Raw genomic sequence first — 23297 nt, 5'->3', positions numbered from 1 at the left:
TAGCTACGCCACTGTGCTCAAACAATTTAAAACAAGCAGGAGCTTCTTTCTCCTGGCTGTTTAAATCACTTTGAACATTAACCCTGACTTTCTTCTAATCTAAGTGTGTTTCACTGGAAGCAAACTGTTCAAATTAATCTTCAAACCAGTGTTGGTACTAGGTCTTTTCTCTTACCCTTTCTTCTTGGAATATTCTCCAGGTTGCCTCTTTTGAACGTTAAATATATTAAGAAGTGGCTAATATATACTTAACAACAAAGAGTGTATGTATACATAAATAATGTGTGTGTATATATTTATTTTTATTTACCTATACATACACACACACATTTCAGGACTTAAAGTAACAGCGTGGCCTGAACGTTCATAAAGATCTTGTCCATAGCAATCAAAAGACCCCGTCCACAAAGCGGCAGTAAGCCCAACACGGGCTTACCGCTCCCTAAACAGCAAGTACCACCGAGCCACAGCAGCAGCCCCGCGGTAATTCCACCCCCCAGCGTGCCGTCATATCTGGGCAGTGTCGCAGGGATCCCTTTCCGCCACCTCAATGGGTGGCGGCAAGGGCTCCCCCCCCCCCCCAAGAAAAATGACCATATGACAAGCACTTTACTTGCCGCATGGTCATTTCCTGCAGAAAAGCAAGACCTACCGTTTACCTGCTGCGGTAAAAGGGGATCTGGGTGCGCATGAAAAACGTGCGCCGATGCCAGCACAGGCTCCCTTTTGCTACAGTTTAGTAAAAGGGGCCCTAAATTAATTTCCTCATATACAGTGAAACCTCGGTTTTCGTCAGCGTCGGATTTCGTTGATTTTTTTCGACTAGAAATGTCTCAGGTTTCGTCGGTTGCCTCGGATTTCGTCGAAAAAGAAGGACATCCATCTCCCAATTTGTATCGGAAGATGGATGTCCTTCTCCCGATTTTGGGCGTCCTCGTTAATTGCCTCGGTTTTCGTCGGTTTCGGATTTTGCCGATTGTTTTCGGACGGATTATCGACGAAAACCGAGGTTTCACTGTACAGTGAATGGATTTTTTTTTTTTTTTTTTTTTTTTTTTTAACTATTCAGCTTCCCACTCTGCAGGAAAATGTGGAATTAATAGACCGCAGTGTCAAACTGGATCAGCACCATCACAAGATTTCCAGAAACATTTGAACTGGTTAGAAAAGCAAACCAGGTGGGGGGGAGATATTTTATTGAGAAATTAATAAACCACTGAGCTATTGTTTGCAGTATAGAATTAAATAAAACAATTCTTAAAAATATTCCACATTTTATTATTTTGTCAGAGGCAGCAAGTCTTTATATTCTGAAGGAGTGGAAAATCCACCTGGGAGAGAGGCAGTGGTCCCTCCTCCCCATGCCCACCCACCCCTTCCACAATCAGTAAAATGCTGTTTTTGAAACTACAGTTCATGAAAAAAAATACAAGAACAATTACACGCCAAGGCCTGGAATGTTGGTACAGTTTCTCTTGTTACAATAATCAGCAATATTTTAATTACAAGTCAAGAAAAACTGAAAATATAGTTTGCTAGATGAATATATATTTATATAATAAATTCCTAAGTTAAGTAAATAAGCCTCTTAAGATTTTTATTTTTTTTGGTCCTCAGAAAATAAGCAGAATTACCACAAGGATGAATCCTTATGGGAGGTGCTGGAAGATCAGGCGGCCGCCTAGGTAAAGAACTCTAACCATACCCGACATCAAGGCTTACTGCTCTTCATTTTTCAACTGCAGTTTGTCAGTCAGCCACTCTTTGTATTCACCCATCCCTCAATCAAAACAGGAAGCTTTTCTCCCTCACAGGCTGGGGGGGAGGGGGGGAGGTGAACACAGAATCCTTTTTATGCACAGATCCTTTACACAGCCCCTAATGAAAGGCTTAAAATGACACCAAACTCCCATGCCCTCATGTGCTTCAGAAGAGAAATGACACCGGAAGGCAGAGGAACCAGGGTTCTTAATGTCTCAGAACCCCTAAACTGCGGTAATCGCCCTTGATCCGAGGCAGCCACAGTAATTTAGAAGGGGTAGAAGGCGTTTGGAGAGCTTCTGTGCTGTTTAGTTTTAATCATGGTGGTTAAAGGGAAAGGGGATATTTTCATCCCTTGATTACACATGATTTTGATATAACTGTGGAGGGAACTTATAGAAATGCCTCAAAAGTCTCTCCTTGAATCTTTTTAAAAGATGCATTTCAGTTGCTCTCCGTGGAAAGGCAGGCCTATTCCTAGAGAGCAACAGAACCAGGTGACCAGAAGTTCTTAAGTATGGACAATGCAAGCAGGATTTAACTGCACTTCTGAGAAAGAGATGCATAAGTAATTTTACACACCACTTATTGCTGATTTCCTATTTTCAGTTCTAAGTTTCATCTTCAATTATTAAGAGAAAGTTCAAAAGTCAAATCTATAGATTGCTGGCATAAGTCAGAGTCTATACCACAGGAAGCTATACAGTATTCCATTCCCCCAACAGGGTCGGGAAAGAGATGGGCCACATACATACATATACACACTGCCAAAAACGTAGAGCCATGGGATCAAGATACAGACTAATTTAAAAAAAAAAAAAAAAGGAAATAGTTTGTGAATGAGAAACATTTTAGGCTCATCGTTTTCCAGGTGGAAGTGGTCGATACCAAAAGGCTCTTTTTTTTTTTTTAGATTGTTCTTTCAATCCAGAAAAGACAGAAGGGCCATAAAGTGATAAATTGGCATAATTCAGAACCCAGTTTAACCAGCCCCCCCCCCCAAAAAAAAAAGCTGATGACACTAGTATCTAACCCGCTCTCCTACTCCCCCCCCCCTCCACCAGATAGTTATCTCATAGGAAGAAAAGGAGAAGGGATTAAAAAAAATATCCTCATGCTGCACAAGGTGGAAAAGCCATTACAGCCTTTCCAGCCATGATTCGGTCTGCAAAGAGCAGCAGCAGCTGAGATACACTCAGAGCCACTTGATACTCAAGCACTGACCACATGAACAGGTCCAAGGCACTCAGCACTCCTCTTCCATGGAAGCAGAAAGTCCAGTGAAACCCATGAGATCTCAAGGAAAAAAAAACCTGACCTTATACAGTGAGCCCCCAAAAGACAAACCAGGTAATCCCTTCTCCAGCATGCACAGCACCAAAAAAAAAAGTGTTCCCCCCCCCCTTCCCCACCATGGTCAAAGATTCCATTGCTCTTTCCTTCCCCCTCCTCCCAGCGAGCGCCCAGGTAACAGATAGCTGCCGAGTGCATCACAGCTCCTCTGTCATATGAGTGGGTGGGTTAGCAGTCAATATTATTTTCTTTATGCCTTCGCTGTATAGCCCGAGCAGTGCCGTGGGCAAGGCGAGGCACATTCTGCAAATTCCCAGCACGTATCGGTGTGCCCATTTCCTTTATCTGTGGGTTAGGGGAGCTTTGTGTAAATATACAGAAGACCTTTTTCTCTTTTAAGCTTCCGAATGACTGAAGGGTTGGTTGGGTGGCTGTGGTGCCTTTCACAGATCGCTCTCGCCATACAGTGCTGTGGAAAAAGACATGTAGTCAAGGGCACCCGGTGCAGCATCAGAACCCTGGTACGGTGCCATGCGAGCAATGCAATACTCAGCTTGGTCTGGGGGCAGCTCTCGGCGCAGCTCAGCTGCTGTGATGTAATTCTGAAGGACAGAAGAACAAAACAGAATTGGTGCTTTTAACAACGAGAAGAGAGATCAAAAACATGTCATACACAAAGTAGGGCTTCTGATTCTAGGGCAGGGGGATGGCATGAATGTCGGTCCTATTCCCAGCTATCAATGGTCTATATTTGATATTTTGTTTATGGCTTTGTAAACCTTGTCTGTTGTTTTATTTACTGTTAGCCACATTGAAAAGCATGTTTGGGATAATGTGGGGTATAAATGTCAAAACAAATGAATACATAGAAATTATATAATGCTGGAAGCAGAAATCCACAGATCTGCACAGACCTCCTGTAATTAAAAACAAAAAAAAGCCAAACAGATCAGGTGGCAATTCTGAAAACATCTGTGAAATGCAGTATTTAAAATTGTCAAAACTCTGGTTAATGATGATCTGTGTGTATACTTCCCATGATCTCGCGAGCCGCATAATTCAATTGTGGGCCACAGGTTGCCCATCCCTGCTCTAGGGTTTTATAAACTAAATGCACGTACTTAAGTCTGTAAACCACCTTGCTGTGTTTCATAGTTAAAAGCAATATAGCAAGTTTTTCCTAAACAAATAATTTTATGTGGTTATTTTCAAGCTAACTGGGTGCTTTGGGTATACTGGATGCTAAAAACTGTATATTAGTGTTTTTATGTCACAAAATTAAAATTTTAAATAATTCCATTTTTTGGTAGCCTTTATTAAATATTTAAAAATCGGTATTTTCCCACTTAATTTGCTAAAAAGGAATTTTCTTTGTATTTGCTCTGACAATTTACAATTATTTCATGTCCTAATTACCACATTATTGAAGAATCTTTACAGAGTGCTCTAAAATTTGACGTTCCTTATGTGGCAGAACAGGGGGCTTCCCATGCTTTGTGATTTGTATTGCTGCCCTATGACACACATCTTCCCTTCAGTGTATTTCCCTGATTGGCCAACATGTGGTGCCTGACCTCTGCATTATAGCTGTAGTAGCTTTTTGCTTAACTTCCCCAAAGAAAAGAGGAGGGCTCCTGAGAAGGGTAGCCTGCAGCGTCACAGACCAAACATCCTCAGTGCTGGTGCTCTGTAACCTGATTGGCCCTTAAGTCCAAGTTCTCCACTGTCAGTTGGGACTGTGGAGGAAGTAAACCTCTGCACTGAGACCCTGTTCAATTCCTAGCGAGCAGTTTCTTTTCCTGATCTCCCCAGGTACTACTTAGGTAGTAACAAGTGTTCATTAAATTTAACATTAAATCCCTGTTATTTTACCTGTTCCTGTTTTAAAACTTTTATCGTTCACTGTTCTAGTTTTTTTGATAATAAACCTATTAGTTTATTAGCGCCGTTGTTCAGGACTGACTAAGAATCCTGGCAGTTTGTGTGCTCGGTCTGCGAGTGTTTTTCTAGGAACTGTGGGGCCCCAGGTTTGTGATCCCAGCGTCCCTAGAAACCACCAGGGAATAACTTGCAGGTGGGGAGACTCGCCCAGTGTTGGATGGAGGGTATGCCAGTGTAGGCGGGCCTGGACAGTGCTGTGTAGGACCCTCCAGACAGCCACAGGGTTAACCCCAGGTGGGTGTTAAGGGTAGCACTGAGGCGTTACATGACACCTTAAAACCACAAGTTATAATATAGTAACATACATAGTAACAATAAAATCTTTTATTTCAGAGACAGGGGAAGATAAAAAAAAAACTAACACAAAATGCACTCCCTTCCAGCAGCAATTCCTCCGTTATTTTAGTTTCAAGCTCTCTGCACTTTCAAATGTAAAGATTTTCCAGCTAGTTACAGATTTTTGAGTGTACAAAAATATCTTGTTTTCATAGCTCGGACACCATCACCCGGGTATCTTTTCTTGTAGAATTAAATATAAGCTTTTCAGGAAAGACTCAAAGCAGGCAAGAGGAGGAGGGGTGAATACTAGAGATCTGGTGATTTTTCCATGTTTATCCAATGCATAAATTTTTTGCATTTTTGCATCAGAGGTGTTGTCAGTATTTTTTGGTTGAAACTTAAAATCAGAAGCTCTACCTATGATCCATCTCCTCAGCAAAAAACAGTAATTTCCCAACAGCTTCTGGAACTTACCGTACAGTTACTTACCTATAGCAAGTGTTTTGCTGTAGACAGAATAACTGAATCCGGCACACAAGTGTACAACATCTTATAGCACCAGGGTTTAATCAGAAAAGCAACTCTATCCAAAAATCAGTATAAATAAGTATAAAGTTCTGAACAAGTGTGATCCTTCCCCCACAGAGCTGTATCCTTGATAGCTCTGGAAGGAATGCCACTCTGAAAGAGGCAGGAGGGATTGTGTGCCCTGTTAATTCTGTCTACAGAAAACTCATAGTAGCATAGTAAATGATGGCAGATAAAGACCTGTACGGTCCCATCCAGTCTGCTCAACAAGATAAAGTATTGCATACCATGTAAAATGAGTTTATGTGTTAATTCTGTCTACAGAAAACGTTTAGTAACATAGTAAATGACGGCAGATAAACCCCTGTACGGTCCATCAGGTCCGCCCAATGAGATAAACTCATTTTACATGGTATGCGATACTTTATATGTATACCTGAGTTTGATTTGTCCTTGCCATTTTCAGGGCACAGACCATAGGAGTCTGCCCAGCACTGTTCTTGTACTAAAAGTTCTGAAGCTAACGTCGAAGCCCCTTAATTTACACTCAAGCCCATCCATATCTATTCAGTCACGATCAGGCCATAGACTGTAGAAGTCTGCCCAGCACCAGTTTCGCTTCCCAATTACTGGCGTCGCCACCCAACTGCTGTCAAGACTCCGTGGATCCATTCCATCTAAACAGGATTAATTTGTGTTTATCCCACACGTTTGAATTCCATTACCGTTTTCATCTCCACCACCACCTCCCGCGGAAAGGCATTACACGTATCCACCACCCTCTTCCTGACATTACTCCTGAGTCTGCCCCGCCTCCCTTCAACCTCAATTCATGTCCTGTAATTCTACCACCTTCCCGTCTCCGGAAAAGGTTTGTTTTTGCGGATTAATACCTTTCAAATATCTGAACGTCTGTATCATGTCACCCCCTGTTTCTCCTTTCCTCCAAGGTATACATGTTCAGGTCGGCAAGTCTCTCCTCGTACGTATTGCAACGCAAATCCCATACCATTTTTGTAGCTTTTCTTTGAACCGCTTCCAGTCTTTTTACATCTTTAGCAAGATGCCCCCATTATAAATAAGTAAACCAACTCTCTGCCCTATCCTACTGACAAAGCATGATTGAATCAGACACACGAGAGGGTGATTCCCACATTCAGGGCCACTCAGTCTTTGTTTGTCCATTGACCAGGAGTAGCCTGTCCAGATATTGATCAGAGCGGCCAAATTTTTTTTAAAACAAGGAAAGGCTGCCCAACGCCATTTCATTCCCACAATAAGTAATTCTCTAATCCCTTACCTGTCCTGCTTGAGAATGGATTGTCTCATAAGTGTTTAGTGTACTGCCGTTGAGGGGTATTACAGTTGAGCTCTTAAACTTCCGAATTTGCGGGAAGTCCATCACCACATTACCAGATTTTAATCAAGTAACAACCAAAGGAGATTTGTTTGACCCCCCTGATGCAGGCTTAGATGCCGAAACACGGCCGTGTCGGGTCGTTTTATGCTTCTCAATAAAGTTCTTTGGATTCCTTCACATTTGTCCTCACTTTCTTGTTTTTATTTGTCTCTAGCATTAACCCATTAGTGCCCAATGTTCGCACATTTGGGAACAAATATGGGAGCATTGGGCACTAATGGGTTAATGCATGCTAAAAACGCTAGCACACTTATAGCACGGCTTAGTAAACAGGGCCCTTAAATGGTGTTATAACCATTAGCAAAATACCAGATAGAAAATCTCTTCCATTTACATGCATAGGTACATCTGGTGGACGGAATCCTTGCTGCCACTAAGGTACCTTGAATTGGTGGGGCTTGCAGACCCAGAGCAGAAATGAAACACTGGTCAATTTTCATGCTTTCAGGGCCAGTTATTTGATATGTGTATGCAGAAGGGAGCTCCTGTTCTGCATTATCAAATTTGGAAAGGTTTCAAGCCTACATGGAAGAAGAATCTTCAGAATATATACTGGAACAGACTGAAGGTCCATCAAGCCCAGTATCCTGTTCCCAACAGTGGTCAATCCAGGTCACAAGTACCTGGCAAGACCCCAAAACAGGAAAAACAGATTTTATGCTGCCTATCCTAGAAATAAAACAGTCTATTTTCCCCCCGAGTCCATCTTAATAATGGCTTATGAACTTTTCTTTTAGAATCTAATTATCCAAACCTTTTTAGCTTTGGATAATTAGCCCTGCTAAGCTAACTGCTTTTACCACATTCTCTGGCAACGAAGTGCAGAGTTTAATTTACACGTTGAGTGAAGAAATATTTTCTCCGGTTTGTTTTAAATTTACTACTTTGCAGCTTTATTGCATGTACCCTAGTCCTAGTATTTTTGGAAAGAGTAAACCATCGATTCATGTCTACCCATTCAATTGTCAAAGATTCCTATGAGCTCTAAGATTTCTACCTTAACTTTTACGCGCAGTCTTTGACATTGTTAAACATCTTTTACAGAAATTAGCGGGACTGCTCTGGTAGGGGCAGTGAAACTCAAGACTCAGCTACTGTAACCAAAACATGAGCTGACGCCAGCAGAGGATGGCCAATGATCAAAGCACAAGAGATATCAATTTGAATGTCTGCACTAGACAGAAACCCTCAGCTCAGCGGCAGCGGCTAAGGGAAGCAAATAGAATGTTAGGTATTATTAGGAAAGGGTTGGAAAACAAAAGTGAGGACGTTATAATGCCTTTGTATCGCTCCATGGTGCGACTGCACCTTGAACACTGTGTGCAATTTGAGTCACCACATCTCAAAAAAGATATAGTGGAATTAGAAAAGGTACAGAGAAGGGTAACAAAAATGATAAAGGGGATGGGACAACTTCCCTATGAGGAAAGACTACAGCAGCTAGGGCTCCTTCAGCTTGGAGAAAAGATGGCTGAGGGGAGATATGATAGAGGTCTATAAATAATGTGTGGAGTGGAACAGGTAGACGTGAATCATTTGTTTACTCTTTCCAAAAATACTAGGACTAGGGGGGCACACAATGAAGCTACAAAGTAGTAAATTTAAACACACCGGAGAAAATATTTCTTTACTCAACATATAATTAAACTCTGAAATTCACTGCCAGAGAATGTGGTAAAAGCAGTTAGCTTAGCAGGGTTTAAAAAAGGTTTGGATACCTCTCTAAAAGTCCATAAGCCATTATTAAGATGGACTTCGGGAAAATCCACTGTTAATTCTGTTAACCTGGATTGGCCACTGTTGGAAACGGGATGTTGGTTTGATGGACCTTTGGTCTGTCCCAGTATGGCAATGCTTATATTCTTATGTTCTAGGGTGGAGTCAAGATCTTTGGGCTGAGGACAGAAAACCTAGATCAGTGCTATAGCCTTGGAGACGCCTTTTAGTTGGCACAGAAGCCTGTGCTGATTTGTACTCAGAGGCTACATTCTGAGGATTGTCAGTGATGAGATGCTGGTGTTTCTCCAGTGCTTAAGAGGGCAGCTTTGAAATTGCCTTAAACTCAGCCCTGCTTCTCATATGCAAATGATATCACTATCTATTCTCCTTTTGATAAAACCAAAGATGATATCAACTTGTTTATCAGTTGTACACTGTGGAGAAAGAGGTTCTAAAAACACCATTTCCATATTTGTAGCATGAAGAGTGCGGCACTGAGAGCTGAAAGCAGCATAGTCTGTTTCTGAGTCCAAGAGAAGCTGAACTGATTCCTGTCCGACACTGAGAAAGAGAACTGTGACAGTGAAGAAGCATCCCCGGAATACACTACACTGACCTGCTGCTTCTCAGTGGCTACTGCTGCAGAGAGAGCAGTGCTTTGCTCTCCCTGTTGGGAAAGCTGCCAGAACTATCCATGCTGCAAAACTGGTGCAGCAGAAGGAAGTGGTTTCAAATTCTGCCTGTCTGACAATGCTACTGCAGCATTGAGTTAGAAACTGCTTGAGCTCCCTTGAAGTAATAGTTTGACCGAAGCTCCCTTCCAACAAACAGCCCAGGCATCTTTCTGGATACTTCAGTGCTGTTTAATTGAATAATAAAATATATATTACGGCAGCAAACAACCAGGTGGAAAGAGGAGAAGAAGAGACTCACTGAGTAATCCCCCATAAAAGCCAACAAAATTAAATTTTTTTTTTTAAATATTCAATCCCCTCAGCTCAACTAAAAGTCAGTTTTCCAACTGGTATAGAAGCTAAAATCCTCAGACAGTTCAGGAGCTGCATAGGAACCCATCATCCACAGGAGACAAAACATACTGAGAAGCAATCACTGCACAGTGCCCTTAATATGCAAAACACTTAGGTTTATCTTCTGTCTCCATCTGCTGGTTGACAGGCATAACACACAGTTTCTGGACTGGTCAGGCAGGGACAATAAGGAAGTTTGCTTTGAGCTTTTTTTCTATAGCTGCTGGCAGAGGGATATAACTCTAGTTGCCTGGACTGGTCTGGCATGAATGATAAGGAATATAAGAGCTTTGTTTTCATGTCCATTCAGCAAAATGGAAAAAAAATAAAATAAAATGGACTGATATCACTGTGTATGAGTATGTACACTCAGAACCTTACATTTAAGTTCTGAGCTTTACCATAGATATTCCAACCTGGTGATGTGTGATGATGTCATCTACTTACATACAGGGCCAGTGAAAGGGAATTAGCCACTCTAGGCAAATCTTCTGCCTTGTTCTCTTCCCCTCCATTACATTCCAGGCTCCATCAAGACTTTAATAATTAAAAACTTAACAATCATGACTACCCCAATGTCATCACTTCCAGAATTCTCTGTAAAAACACTTAACTAAAAGTATTGAGTAGTTGATAGTTCCGAGCTCATGTGGTTGTAATGATCTATTTTCATTTGACTGCAGCTGCTCTTTATCAACTCCCCCCACCCCAAGAAGATTCTGCCCTAGGAAACCACCTAGTTTGTTTGATGGTTAGGTTGGCCCTGGTAATGTGTCCGAGTCAATCCTGCTCGTCAACCAAAAAAAAAAAAGCATTTCAGCTTTCATAAAACATACCACAAGAGCTCTTAATAACCAAATGTGAAAATACTCCTTAATTTTTGAAAGGAAAACTTCAAAAACTCTTATTTCGCAACACTCTTTCTTCATTGCTCTTTGTGTGACTCTACAATTTGGCTATTATTTATCCTTTGGAAGACACTCTGGACAGACCATCATATAATACCGAAGTCCCTTAAATCCAACGAACATACAGGAATGGTTACAGGGAGACAATAAGCCCTTATTCTTTCACAAATCCTTCCCTTCAGAATTTCAGACACATCATTCACACTCACCTTGTCTCCAGCAAGAACTTTGAAGGAAGCGATGACCTGGTCAGCAGTGTCTGTATCCGTTGTCTCTCGGGACATGAAATCAATGAAGCCCTGGAATGTTACATATCCTGTGTTGTTGGGATCCACAATAGCCATAATCCGATGAAATTCTGCATCACCCTGTCGTTAAAGGAGAAATTTAGAATGACTGCACTTACAGATCACCATTTACAGAGCAGGGGTATTACATCACCCACATTGTGAAAAAGATCACTTAAAGCCGCTTGCCCACTGGGCAAGTGAATAGAAAAGATGGAGTACCTTTACACAATGCTGCACCCTTTCCCTGTCCTCTCCTCTACCACCTGCAATTCCCAGTTATGCAATAATGCAACATCTACTCTCTCATTACCTCTCGCCTACTGCAACCTACTCCTCACTGGCCTCCCACTTAACCATCTATCCCCCCTTCGATCCGTTCAGAACTCTGCTGCGCGTCTTATCTTCCGCCTAGACCGATATGCTCATATTACCCCTCTCCTCAAGTCACTTCACTGGCTTCCGATCAGGTACCGCATACAGTTCAAGCTTCTCCTACTTACCTACAAATGCACTCAATCTGCAGCCCCTCATTACCTCTCTACCCTCATCTCCTCCTACCCGTAACATCCGCTCACAGGACAAATCCCTCCTCTCAGTACCCTTCTCCACCACCGCCAATGCCAGGCTCCGCCCTTTCTGCCTCGCCTCACCCTATGCTTGGAATAAACTCCCTGAGTCCATACGCCAAGCCCCCTCCCTGCCCATCTTCAAATCCTTGCTCAAAGCCCACCTCTTCAATGTCGCCTTCGGCACCTAACCATTCTACTTCTATTCAGGAAATCTAGACTGCCCCAATTTGATTGACTGCACTTTTTGTCCTTTAGATTGTAAGCGCCTTTGAGCAGGGACTGTCCTCTGTGTTAAATTGTACAGCACTGCGTAACCCTGGTAGCGCTTTAGAAATGTTAAGTAGTAGTAGTAGTAGAATAGAGAGACGCCCATGGAGTGGAGGAGTGGCCTAGTGGTTAAGGGTGGTGGACTTTGGTCCTGGGGAACTGAGGAACTGAGTTCGATTCCCGGCACAGGCAGCTCCTTGTGACTCTGGGCAAGTCACTTAACCCTCCATCGCCTGCCGCATTGAGCCTGCCATGAGTGGGAAAAAGCGCGGGGTACAAATAAAATAAAAATAAAATAAAAAAAATAATAAATTTAATCATTAATGAAACTCTTTAATTTTGTGGCAGAAACCAACGTCTTCCTTCCCACTTCACAGTACTGCTGGAAAAACATCCAATGACAACTTATCCGACAGTTTCAGATTAAAAGTGATTCTTCCACATATGCCAGAGCTAATGTTAGGCAGGCTCATGCAAAACAGAGGCAGAATGGCAGATGGTCATCTGACTTGTGGTCAGAATAGTAAAACTGCAGCTACTTCCTCCTCCCCATCCACCACACTAAATCATGCACAGGTAACAAAATTTGGTATAAAATCAATAAAATGCAAAACACACAGGGAGAAGTCATTTCATTAGCAAGGAAATGTAACGTAGGGATCTGTGTCCCATGGGTACAAACAGCCGCTATCAAACAAGTGTGTTAAATACTAGCAAAAATATAGTGAGGACAACACTTACTACTCAATACAAGCTGAAATAAAGTCAAAGTTACTGTGACGCTTAAAAACACACTCTGCTACACTAAGGTCTTAACAGTAATATGACTCTGGGCGAACTCCATATTTAGGAAACATGACTACATTTTACTGTTTAATTATCCAAGATAAGGTCCACCATAGGCATGAGTGCCAGAGTGCTCAACTTAATTCCCTTTTCCTCCGCAAGAGATTTGACAATGCCTATAAACAGGAAGCATACCAATCTATAGCAAATAGCCATACGAGCATGCAAGTCATTGGTGCCCCGGGCTCCCTTTGTACCTATTTCAAGGAGATGGGCGAAGAACAAAGGAGACCATCCCCAAAGGGAGAAGATGAAGCAGCAAAAAGGATAAAAGAAATGAAACACACCATCTACTATAATAAAACGCAGCCTCAACTTTCTGAGGACACTGACGTCACTGAAGTCACTCACACACCGGTTCGTGGTTTCATGGTGGTGAAGCCACAACATCTTCATGCCCCGCCCTCGCGTCACACGTGATGACGTCGAGGGCAGAACACGAAAACAAATTAACGCACGGGGAGCAGTGTACTCCTCCCCTTCCAACAAATCCCAGCCGCCGACGACGTGCACATGAACCCAGCCCCTTTCGCCACATAGCCCCGCCCCTTACAACTTACCGCCCCGCCCACGGTAGCACACTCTTAACCTCACCAACCTCTCTCCCCCCCTGTCACCTCCCCTCCCCTTACGCGTGTCTCCCTGGTGGTATAGAGGTACCTGTTCCGTCGGGCCAGGAAAGAAAGAGCCCCCTCTTTCCTCCCGTACCGGTGGCTTCCTTGCTGCATCGTGTGGGAGTCCGGCTCTCGGCGTTTGAAAATGGCCGCCGAGAGTTCAAGCTGCCTCGCGAGATTTCAACTCTCGATGGCCATTTTGAAACGCCGAGAGCCGGACTCCCACACGATGCAAGCTACCACCACCGCTACGGGCAGGAAAGAGGGGGCTCTTTCTTTCCTGCCCCGACCGAACAGGTACCGTAAGGGGAGGGGAAGGGAGTCCCGTGCCCGCTAGCGCCCGTTTCATCCGCGCCAGAAACGGGCCATTTTTACTAGTGTTATAATAAAGAAATAAAATCTACAAAAGACAAGGCTGACATGGTGGCTGAGGAGGTAGGTGCTATGCACTGACAGCCTACAGTTCAATCCCAGGAGGAGGGAATATACCATTGGTTAAAGGCTGACACCTAGTGGCTGGATTCAAAGCCCATGACTGCAGGCTCATTACTGCAATGGCCAAAACTAAGTGTGTATTTGGAGGGGGAGGGGGGGATATGAAATAGAAAAATTCTGGGTAGTTGTGAATGAAGCCTCATGGCACCAGATCTTTGTCCTGCTTCCAAAATGACCTGAGATACAAAAAGGAGAGGAGGAAACTGCCAATTCAAAAAACAAACCACCTACCACACAAATTAATATACTTAATAGTAAGCAACAAGCCAAGAGCAGAGAAAGAGAGCTTATAAAATCAAACAGGCAGGCAAAGTGGTAGATAAAGGGAAAGGGAAATGGGACTTGGTATACCGCCTTTCTGAGGTTTTTGCAACTACATTCAAAGCAGTACCAGGGACAATGGAGGGTTAAGTGACTTGCCCAGAGTCACAAGGAGCTGCAGTGGGAATTGAACCCGGCCTTGCAGGTCAGCAATGCAGTCGCAGGCTTCTGTTTCTGTGAGTCTGACGTCCTGCATGTACGTGCAGGACATCAGACTCACAGAAACAGAAGCCTGCGCAGCCGCGTTGCTGATCTGCAAGGGCAGGCTTCTACATGGAATGTTGCTAGTGGAATAGCAACATTCCATGTAGAATCTCAAATAGTAGCAACAGAATCTCAATAGTAGCAACATTCCATCTAGAATCTCAAATAGGGAAATGGGACTTATACTGCCTTTCTGAGGTTTTTGCAACTACATTCAAAGCGGTTTACATATATTCAGGTACTTATTTTGTAGCAGGGGCAATGGAGGGTTAAGTGACTTGCCCAGAGCCACAAGGAGCTGCAGTGGGAATCGAACTCAGTTCCCCAGGATCAAAGTCCACAGTATAAGAGGAAAAGCATATAAAAAAGTACGAATGACTGAGCAGGAAGAAGCGGTAACCGTCTGAAGGCAGAGGAAGAGTAACATTCTGTACCTGTCTGTCATTCTCCACATCATATCCCAAACTGATAAGGCAGGCTTTAAATTCTTCTGGTCCCAAGGCCCCAGTGTGGTCCTGCAAGGTATTGTTAGAAGTTCAAATTTACTTTGATATAACCATCTATCAACAGCATTTGTCTATGCAGTTCACAGGACAAAATTAATCAAGGATCAGGGAATGAAGGGGATGTCATACATGCAAACGTACAGTAAGGAACAAGCATGAGGGAAGATAAAAACAAAGACATTTAGTTACTGCGTTAAAACTATAAATGCCGTCCATCAAGACCCCCAATGACATATACACACAAACCAGGACTTGTAGCCACCAACTCGGAGAGAGTGCTTGAAACAGTTCACACCAGTATAATATAATAGAAACTAGTAAAAAAGGCCCATTTCTGACACAAATGAAACGGGCGCTAGCAAGGTTTTCCTCGGATTGTGTATGTTTGAGAGAGTGAATATGCGAGTGTGTCTGTGAGAGAGACAGTGTGTGTGTGAGAATGAGAGTGTGTGTGTGAGAATGAGAGTGTGTGCAAGTGCGTATGTGAGACACAGTGTGAGAAAGTGTGTTTCACACAGATACAGTGTGTGCGAGAGAGTGTGTGTGAGACACAGACTCTGTGAGACTGAGTGTATGAGACCAAGAGAGTGTGTGAGTGACTTTGTGACACATAGAGAGTGAATGTGATACAGTGTGAGACAGAGTGTGTGAGAGTGAGAGAGAGAAAAACATTGACTGTGTGAGAGAGAGTGTGTGTGTGACAGAGATAACTCTCCCCCCCTCTCTGGTGTCAGGCCCCCCCTCCCTCTCTCGTTTCAGGCCCCCCCTTCTCTCTCTCTGGTGTCTGAGTGTTACTGTGCAGGACACTGAGCTCTGGCTGTGCTTCAATGAACTGACCAATCCCATTTAATAGAATGCACCTCCAACATTCTGAAGCCGAGAAACCTCGTGTGGTTGGTCACTTCTGCTTGTGACGAACCCGGAAGTACGTGATGTCAGTTCAGGAGATGTGGGTTTCACCACCATGCATTTAGAACGTTGGGAGTTGTGGAGGCTTCATAGAATGTTGGAGGTGCATTTTATATAGAGAGATTTTGGTGTATGTAAGGCGTGTAGGGGCGGTTTCAGGGGAAGGCAATTGCTGAATGTTTCAGCGTGGCAAGATAGTTCTGTCAGCGAGGCAAGAATTTTGTCAAGATAAGTGCACAGTTTTCACCTAGTATATATATTTTTAAAAAAGTGATAAGCGATTTTATAGCACTGAGGTGATTTGGAAGCATGAAAAAATGAGCATATGTTGCTCCTCCCAAAAAATTTGTTAGAGTTACCCGATGAAAGAAGTGCTATGCCACTTTGTAGCAGCATTACTGACTGCAGTAATAGTGGTAAATATCTGAGGGTACTCTACATACACAAACATTTCTATTATATTATACTGGTTTGAACTGTTTCAAGCACTCTCTCCGAGTTGGTGGCTACAAGTCCTGGTTTGTGTGTATATGTCATTGGATGTTACCAGAGATATTGATATTGCGGATTCGTTGTCCATCAAGACCCCAGCGTCCTGACACTGGCCAGTCTTATGGGAGAACCCAGCAGATCCAAAAAGGAAAAGCACATTACCTATTGTTCACTTCAAGTAGCAAGGGAACACCCAAATCTAAGAATTTCCCTCCAAATCTGTTTTAAACCTAGTTAAGCTACTAGTCTTCATTACAATCTCTATTAGCAAATTCACAAAAAGGGAAGGCAGACTATGTTAGAATTATCGAAAGCTCTTAGTTCTGTTATTTTTGTTTTCATCACCTTCACTAGAAGCTTTCCCCAAACCCAGGGTATAGTATACACTTTTAAGAAAGGTTGTACCACTTAACCGTTATTCTACATGTATTTCTATTGCTGTGAGAGAGAGAGTGTGTGTGTGTGACAGAGATAACTCCTCCTTTTATCACTTTTAGGCTGCCCTGTGCCTCCCTTCCATGTCCCAGAAAGATGAAAATCTGCACGTTCGTTCATTACCTTGTCAAAATGGTTGAAAGAGGCTCGGAACTCGTGCATCTGTTCTTGGCTGATGCCCTTAGCATCACGAGTAAGGATCTGGTTCTCTACCTCATTGATGGTTCTAGCAACAGTAGTGAGAAGATGCTCCAAGCCCATACGAATATGCTACAAAAAAAAAAAAAAAAAAAAACATGTTACATATCCACCAGCAGATATGTCACAACCCTTTAAACACTCTTTCCACATACAGCCTTATTTTCGAAAGTGATGAGCACCCAGATTTCGACCCAAATTGGGAGATAGGCGCCCATCTCGCAAAGGCGCCCAAATCGGTATAATCGAAAGCCGATTTTGGGCTCTTCAACTCCGTCGCGGGAATGAACAAAGTTGACGGGGGCGTGTCGGAGGCGTGAAGGCGGGACTGGGGTGTGTTTATCGGCCGAGGAGAGATGGGCGCCTTCGGCCGATAATCAAAAAAAGAAATGCGTTTTTAGCGCGAATTTAGGTCACTTTTTTTTTTTACCCTTTTTTTTCACGAACAAGCCCCAGAAAAGTGCCCTAAATGACCAGATGACCACCGGAGGGAATCAGGAATGACCACCCCAGTGGTCACTAACTCCCTCCCACCAAAAAACCCCCAACTTTAACAACTTTGTTTTCCAGCCTGTATGCCAGCCTCAAATGCCATACCCAGCTCCATCACAGCAGTATGAAAACGGTAACGGAATTCAAACATGCGTGGGATAAGCATAAAGGAATCCTGTGCAGAAGGAATGGATCCTCAGGAGCTTAGTCAAGATCGGGAGGTGGGGCTGGTGGTTGGGAGGCAGGGATGGTGCTGGGCAGACTTATACGGTTCTGTGCCAGAGCCGGTGGTGGGAGGCAGGGATAGTGCTGGGCAGACTTATACGGTTCTGTGCCAGAGCCGGTGGTGGGAGGCAGGGATAGTGCTGGGCAGACTTATACGGTCTGTGCCAGAGCCGGTGGTTGGGAGGCGGGGCTGGTGGTTGTGAGGAGGGGATAGTGCTGGGCAGACTTATATGGTCTGTGCCCTGAAGAGCACAGGTACAAATCAAAGTAGGGTATACACAAAAAGTAGCACATGAGTTATCTTGTTGGGCAGACTGGATGGACCGTGCAGGTCTTTTTCTGCCGTCATCTACTATGTTACTATGTATGCAGGTCCCTGGAGCAGTTGTTAGTGGGTGCAGTGGACTTCAGGCAGGTGGACCCAGGCCCATCCCAACCCCTACCTATTACACTTGTAGTGGTAAATGGGAGCCCTTCAAACCGCCCCCAAAACCCACTGTACCCACATGTAGGTGCCCCCCTTCAGCCATAAGGGCTATGGTAATGGTGTAGAGTTGTGGGCAGTGGGTTTTGGGGGGGATTTGAGGGGCTCAGCACCCAAAGGAAGGGAGCTATGGACTTGGGAGGTATTTTACTTTTTTTTTTTTTTTTTTTAACTGTTATAAGTGCTCCCTAGGGTGCCCGGTTGGTGTCCTGGCAGGTGAGGGGGGCCAGTGCACTACGAATCCTGGCCCCTCCAACGACCAAATGCCTTGGATTTGCTCGTTTTTGAGATGGGCGCCTTCGGTTTCCATTATCGCTTAAAAACAAAACCGCCCAGCTCAAATCCGCACAACTCCGATGCATTTGCCGGGCACAAACCGTATTATCGAAAAAAAAGATGGGTGGCCATTTTTTTTCGAAAATACGGTCTGTCCCGCCCCTTCACGTACCCGTTCTCGGACATAGACGCCCATGGAGATGGGCGTTCACGTTCGATTATGCCCCTCATAGTGTAATAAAAATATTCCTTATCTTAAAACGAGGGAAGTGGGTGCCCAGATCCACATGGTTTCTCACCTCCATAGTGTAGTTGGTGTGCTTGTTGTCGAAGATCAGGGCCTCCTGGATAAGCTGGTGCTCTTGTTCCAATTTATCGATGTTGGGTTTGTAATTGATAATGCTTCTCTCGTACTGTTTCAAATGGTTCAACTGATCCTCGAGTGTCCCGTGCATCTCAATCGCAATGCGGCCAATTTCCTGCAACAGTAAAATAGCGGTGAGCACTTGTGCACAGAAGGAACGGTCATACAAAGCACACCCAGCAATGCAGTCAATACATTGTGTTGTAGAGACCAGCACCAAAATATTATTAAGACCACCACTGAAATATCTGTGCTGCCCAAGTGGGAATAACAGTAGCATTTTAACTATTTTCAGACTGTAAAAGCAATGCTAATGCAAACCACTGTCCGTGTGCATTTGCTTTTTTAAAAAAACCAACACAGGAGTGTTAGTAATCAGTACAGCCGACGTGCACAGCTTGCACTGCTGCTCCTCATGCTTGAACCTGTTCTGTGATGAAGCGGGTGCGTGTACAAATATTTTTGTCTTGTTAATTCAGTCTCACCATTTTATTTTCTGTGATCAGTCTTCCCTCTGAGTTTTCTCCCCACTCTGTGTGTGGAACAAGGACCTACAGAAAACCAAGGGTTGCCCATCCAACCCCTCCTCCCCCCTCCCCCACCCAGAGGCAACTCCACACCACTCACTAACTGATAGATGGTGCACCAAGGGATCGAGAAAAACAGCATCATCTCTGTGGTGCCCAAATTTAACCCAACCCCAGATCTCTCTGTGGGTCACAGGACCAGTTCCTCTTACTTAATAGGTAACAGAAAAATAAATGAATGAAATGTAGCAGAGAACGGATCTCACCTCCATTTTGGTCTGGATCCAGGGCCCCACAATATTAGCCTGGTTTGCAAACTGTAGACGCAGATGTTCATTGGACTGTTGCTTGTTTTGTTCGACTTTTAATGCATTGTCCCGTTTCGGTACCAGCTGCTGAACCTACATGAAAGCAGCGAGTCAGTGTTCTGTGCCCCAGTAAGGAAAAAAAGGGGAGCAGTTGCTTGCATCCCCCTTACAATATGAAAGATAATACGAAAAAAGGACAGAGAATGTGCTAATTTACTAAACTCCAGACAACGTAAAGCATTTTAACCATTGTTTCTTACTTGTTTTTGTTACATTTGTACCCCACACTTTCCCACTCATGGCAGGCTCAATGTGGCTTACATGGGGCAATGGAGGGTTAAGTGACTTGCCCAGAGTCACAAGGAGCTGCCTGTGCCTGAAGTGGGAATCAAACTCAGTTCCTCAGTTCCCCAGGACCAGAGTCCACCACCCTAACCACTAGGCCACTCCTCCACTGTTGCTACTATTTGAGATTCTACCTGGAATGTTGCTATTCCACTAGCAACATTCCATGTAGAAGTCAGCCCTTGCAGATCACCAATGTGGCCGCGCAGGCTTCTACATGGATTGTTGCTAGTGGAATAGCAACATTCCATGTAGAATCTCCAATAGTAGAAACATTCCATGTAGAATCTCCAATAGTATCTATTTTAGTTTTGTTACATTTGTACCCTGCGCTTTCCCACTCATGGCAGGCTCAATGCGGCTCACATGCGGCAATGGAGGGTTAAGTGACTTGCCCAGAGTCACAAGGCCTGTGCCTGAAGTGGGAATCGAACTCAGTTCCTCAGTTCCCCAGGACCAAAGTCCACCACCTTAACCACTAGGCCACTCCTCCACTGTTGCTACTATTTGAGATTCTACATGGAATGTTGCTATTTCACTAGCAACATTCCATGCAGAAGTCGGCCCTTGCAGACCAGCAATGTGGCCGCGCAGGCTTCTGCTTCTGTGAGTCTGACGTCCTGCACGTACGTGCAGGACATCAGACTCACAGAAACAGAAGCCTGCACAGCCTTCTACATAGAATGTTGCTAGTGGAATAGCAACATTCCATGTAGAATCTCCAATAGTAGCAACATTCCATGTAGAATCTCCAATAGTATCTATTTTATTTTTGTTACATTTGTACCCTGCGCTTTCCCACTCATGGCAGGCTCAATGCGGCTTACATGGGGCAATGGAGGATTAGGTGACTTGCCCAGAGTCACAAGGAGCTGCCTGTGCCTGAAGTGGGAATCAAACTCAGTTCCTCAGGACCAAAGTCCACCACCTTAACCACTAGGCCACTCCTCCACTGTTGCTACTATTTGAGATTCTACATGGAATGTTGCTATTCCACTAGCAACATTCCATGTAGAAGTCGGCCCTTGCAGATCACCAATGTGGCCGCGCAGGCTTCTACATGGAATGTTGCTAGTGGAATAGCAACATTCCATGTAGAATCTCCAATAGTAGAAACATTCCATGTAGAATATCCAATAGTATCTATTTTATTTTTGTTACATTTGTACCCTGCGCTTTCCCACTCATGGCAGGCTCAATGCGGCTCACATGGGGCAATGGAGGGTTAAGTGACTGGCCCAGAGTCACAAGGAGCTGCCTGTGCCTGAAGTGGGAATCAAACTCAGTTCCTCAGTTCCGCAGGACCAGAGTCCACCACCCTAACCACTAGGCCACTCCTCCACCTACCTTCTCCCACTTGGAGTTGATGATTTGCGGGGTGACTGAGGTATAGGGGTTGCCTCCTGCTAGTTTGATGTTGTTGTAATCTGCAATTTTTTGAGCCTCGTTCTGAATGCCCAGGATAGCTTCCCGCTCCTTGTCGGCATCTGGTAGTGTGAATTTAAATTGTTCATGCGCTGCCATTAGGCCCTGGAAAATAAGACGTCAGATCAAATGCTGCTGAATAAACAATCTTGAGGATATCTAATGTGCTGCAACGAACTGATGGCCAAGTTTTATTTTAAGTCAAGTCAACGCGCTATGTTGTCTAATAAAAATCCAAGCAAGAGAACAAATAGGGCTCAATAGTACACCGACCAAGGCAAAACAGAAAGCACGCAAAGGCATTCAAGACTGGGACAATAGGTGAAAATTTATTCAGAATGTGACCCGACACTGGCCGTGTTTCGGCGAGAGTCTACTTGCGTCAAGGGTGAAAAACGTCCCAAGTTCCTTGTTTTGTCTTGTTGGAAAATAAGGAGCAAACCTTACAACAAGGTCAGAATCTCTACGATTGTCTTCACAATCACAGAAAGTATCGCCACTCTCTTAATTACCGACAAACAAACAAACAAAAAATTTCTCCACGGAAGGTTGGAGGTCCTGGATTCAAAACCACAGCCTCCTCATCTTCAAGGGAAAAGGTTGAAGCAATAAATGCTCTCCATGTTCCCCCCACTGTACCTTTCCAAATCACATTACTTAGACCTTGCCCCCCCCTCTCTAATTCTCACCCACACCCCCAGTCCCCTCGTTCAGATCCCACACCATCTTGTCCCTTCTACCCAACACAATCCCCACAAGCCCCTTCAAACCTCTGACAATCTTGCCTTCCCACATCCCTTCTCATTCTTGCCCCTCCTCCACCTTCAATCTTCCTCCCCTCCCTTTGATTCCTTCATTTGTTCTTCCTCAATATGGCTAGCATATAATAAACCCTTGGACATATTGTTAAATTGTTTTTAATTTTTAACTTCTATCTCTTATAAATTTTTAAATTTTGGAAGAATTGTACTTTATATTTAACTAGTAAAAAAGGCCCATTTCTGTTTGTAAGGAAACGGGCGCTAGCAATGGTTTTTTTTTTTTTTTTTGTTGTATCTGTAGAGTTGTTAGTAAAGTGTGTGTGTTTGAGTGTGTGTCACAGTGAGACACAGAGAGTGGAAAAGTGTGTGTGTGTGTGTGTGACACAGAGCTATAGTGTGCCAGAGTATGTGTCTGCGTGTGTGCATGACCCCCTCATTCTGTCAGATGTGCAGTTACCCCCACCTTTTGTGTTTGAAGTTCTGGGACCACAGGGGCGAGCAGTGAGTCTGAGTGTGAGTGTGTGTGAGTGTGTGTGAGTGTGTCTGTCTCTGTGTGTGTGTATTTGTGTGTGTGCATGACCCTTTCCTTCTGTCCGTGTTGCAGGGTCGTCCCCTCCCCCCCATGTGTTTGTATTTTCAGTAACTTTTCCTTGTTTTAATCCTGCGATTGTACTCTTTTGTCCATGCCCTCCATCCATCCATGTGTAACATTTGTCCTCTCCCCTTTCCCTCTCATTCTGTTCTCTCCCCCCTCTCCATGTGTTTTTGTCTGTCTCCCCTTGAAGTTCCAGGCCCCTCTCTTTTCCTCCCCCCCTCCCTGCATGTGAGAGAGAACATGTGTGTGTGTCAGACAGAGAGTGTGTGTGTTTGAGAGTGTGTGTCACACAAAGAGTGAAAGACTGTGAGGCATATTTTCAAAGCACTTTGTGAGGCTAAGTTCCATAGGTTTCTATGGAACTTTGGGAGGCTAAGTGCTTTGAAAATGAGCCCCTGTGTGTTGTGTGTATGACCCCTTCCTTCTGTCTGAGGTGCAGGGTAGTTCCCCCCCCCCCCCCCCCCCTGGTTTT

The 23297-nt window shown here is 44.1% G+C and overlaps 1 protein-coding gene across 1 annotated transcript in view; it reads right to left on the bottom strand.

The window, feature by feature from the left end:
- Positions 1 to 2863: 2863 nt before the first annotated feature.
- The window catches only part of ACTN4 (actinin alpha 4), a 135283-nt gene continuing 114849 nt past the window's right edge, over positions 2864 to 23297 (bottom strand). Inside the window, exons 15-21 of the mRNA XM_030218362.1 lie at positions 21392 to 21574; positions 19658 to 19792; positions 18800 to 18979; positions 16949 to 17095; positions 14918 to 14998; positions 11087 to 11245; positions 2864 to 3656 (exon numbers count right to left, since the gene is read on the bottom strand). Coding sequence (XP_030074222.1) covers positions 3498 to 3656; positions 11087 to 11245; positions 14918 to 14998; positions 16949 to 17095; positions 18800 to 18979; positions 19658 to 19792; positions 21392 to 21574 — 1044 coding nt within the window. The 3' untranslated portion in view covers positions 2864 to 3497. The remainder of the gene's footprint in view (positions 3657 to 11086; positions 11246 to 14917; positions 14999 to 16948; positions 17096 to 18799; positions 18980 to 19657; positions 19793 to 21391; positions 21575 to 23297) is intronic.

This window comes from Microcaecilia unicolor, chromosome 11 (genome assembly GCF_901765095.1).
Source record: "Microcaecilia unicolor chromosome 11, aMicUni1.1, whole genome shotgun sequence".
Lineage (NCBI taxonomy): Eukaryota > Metazoa > Chordata > Amphibia > Gymnophiona > Siphonopidae > Microcaecilia > Microcaecilia unicolor.
This window is presented reverse-complemented; position numbering and strand designations above follow the sequence as displayed.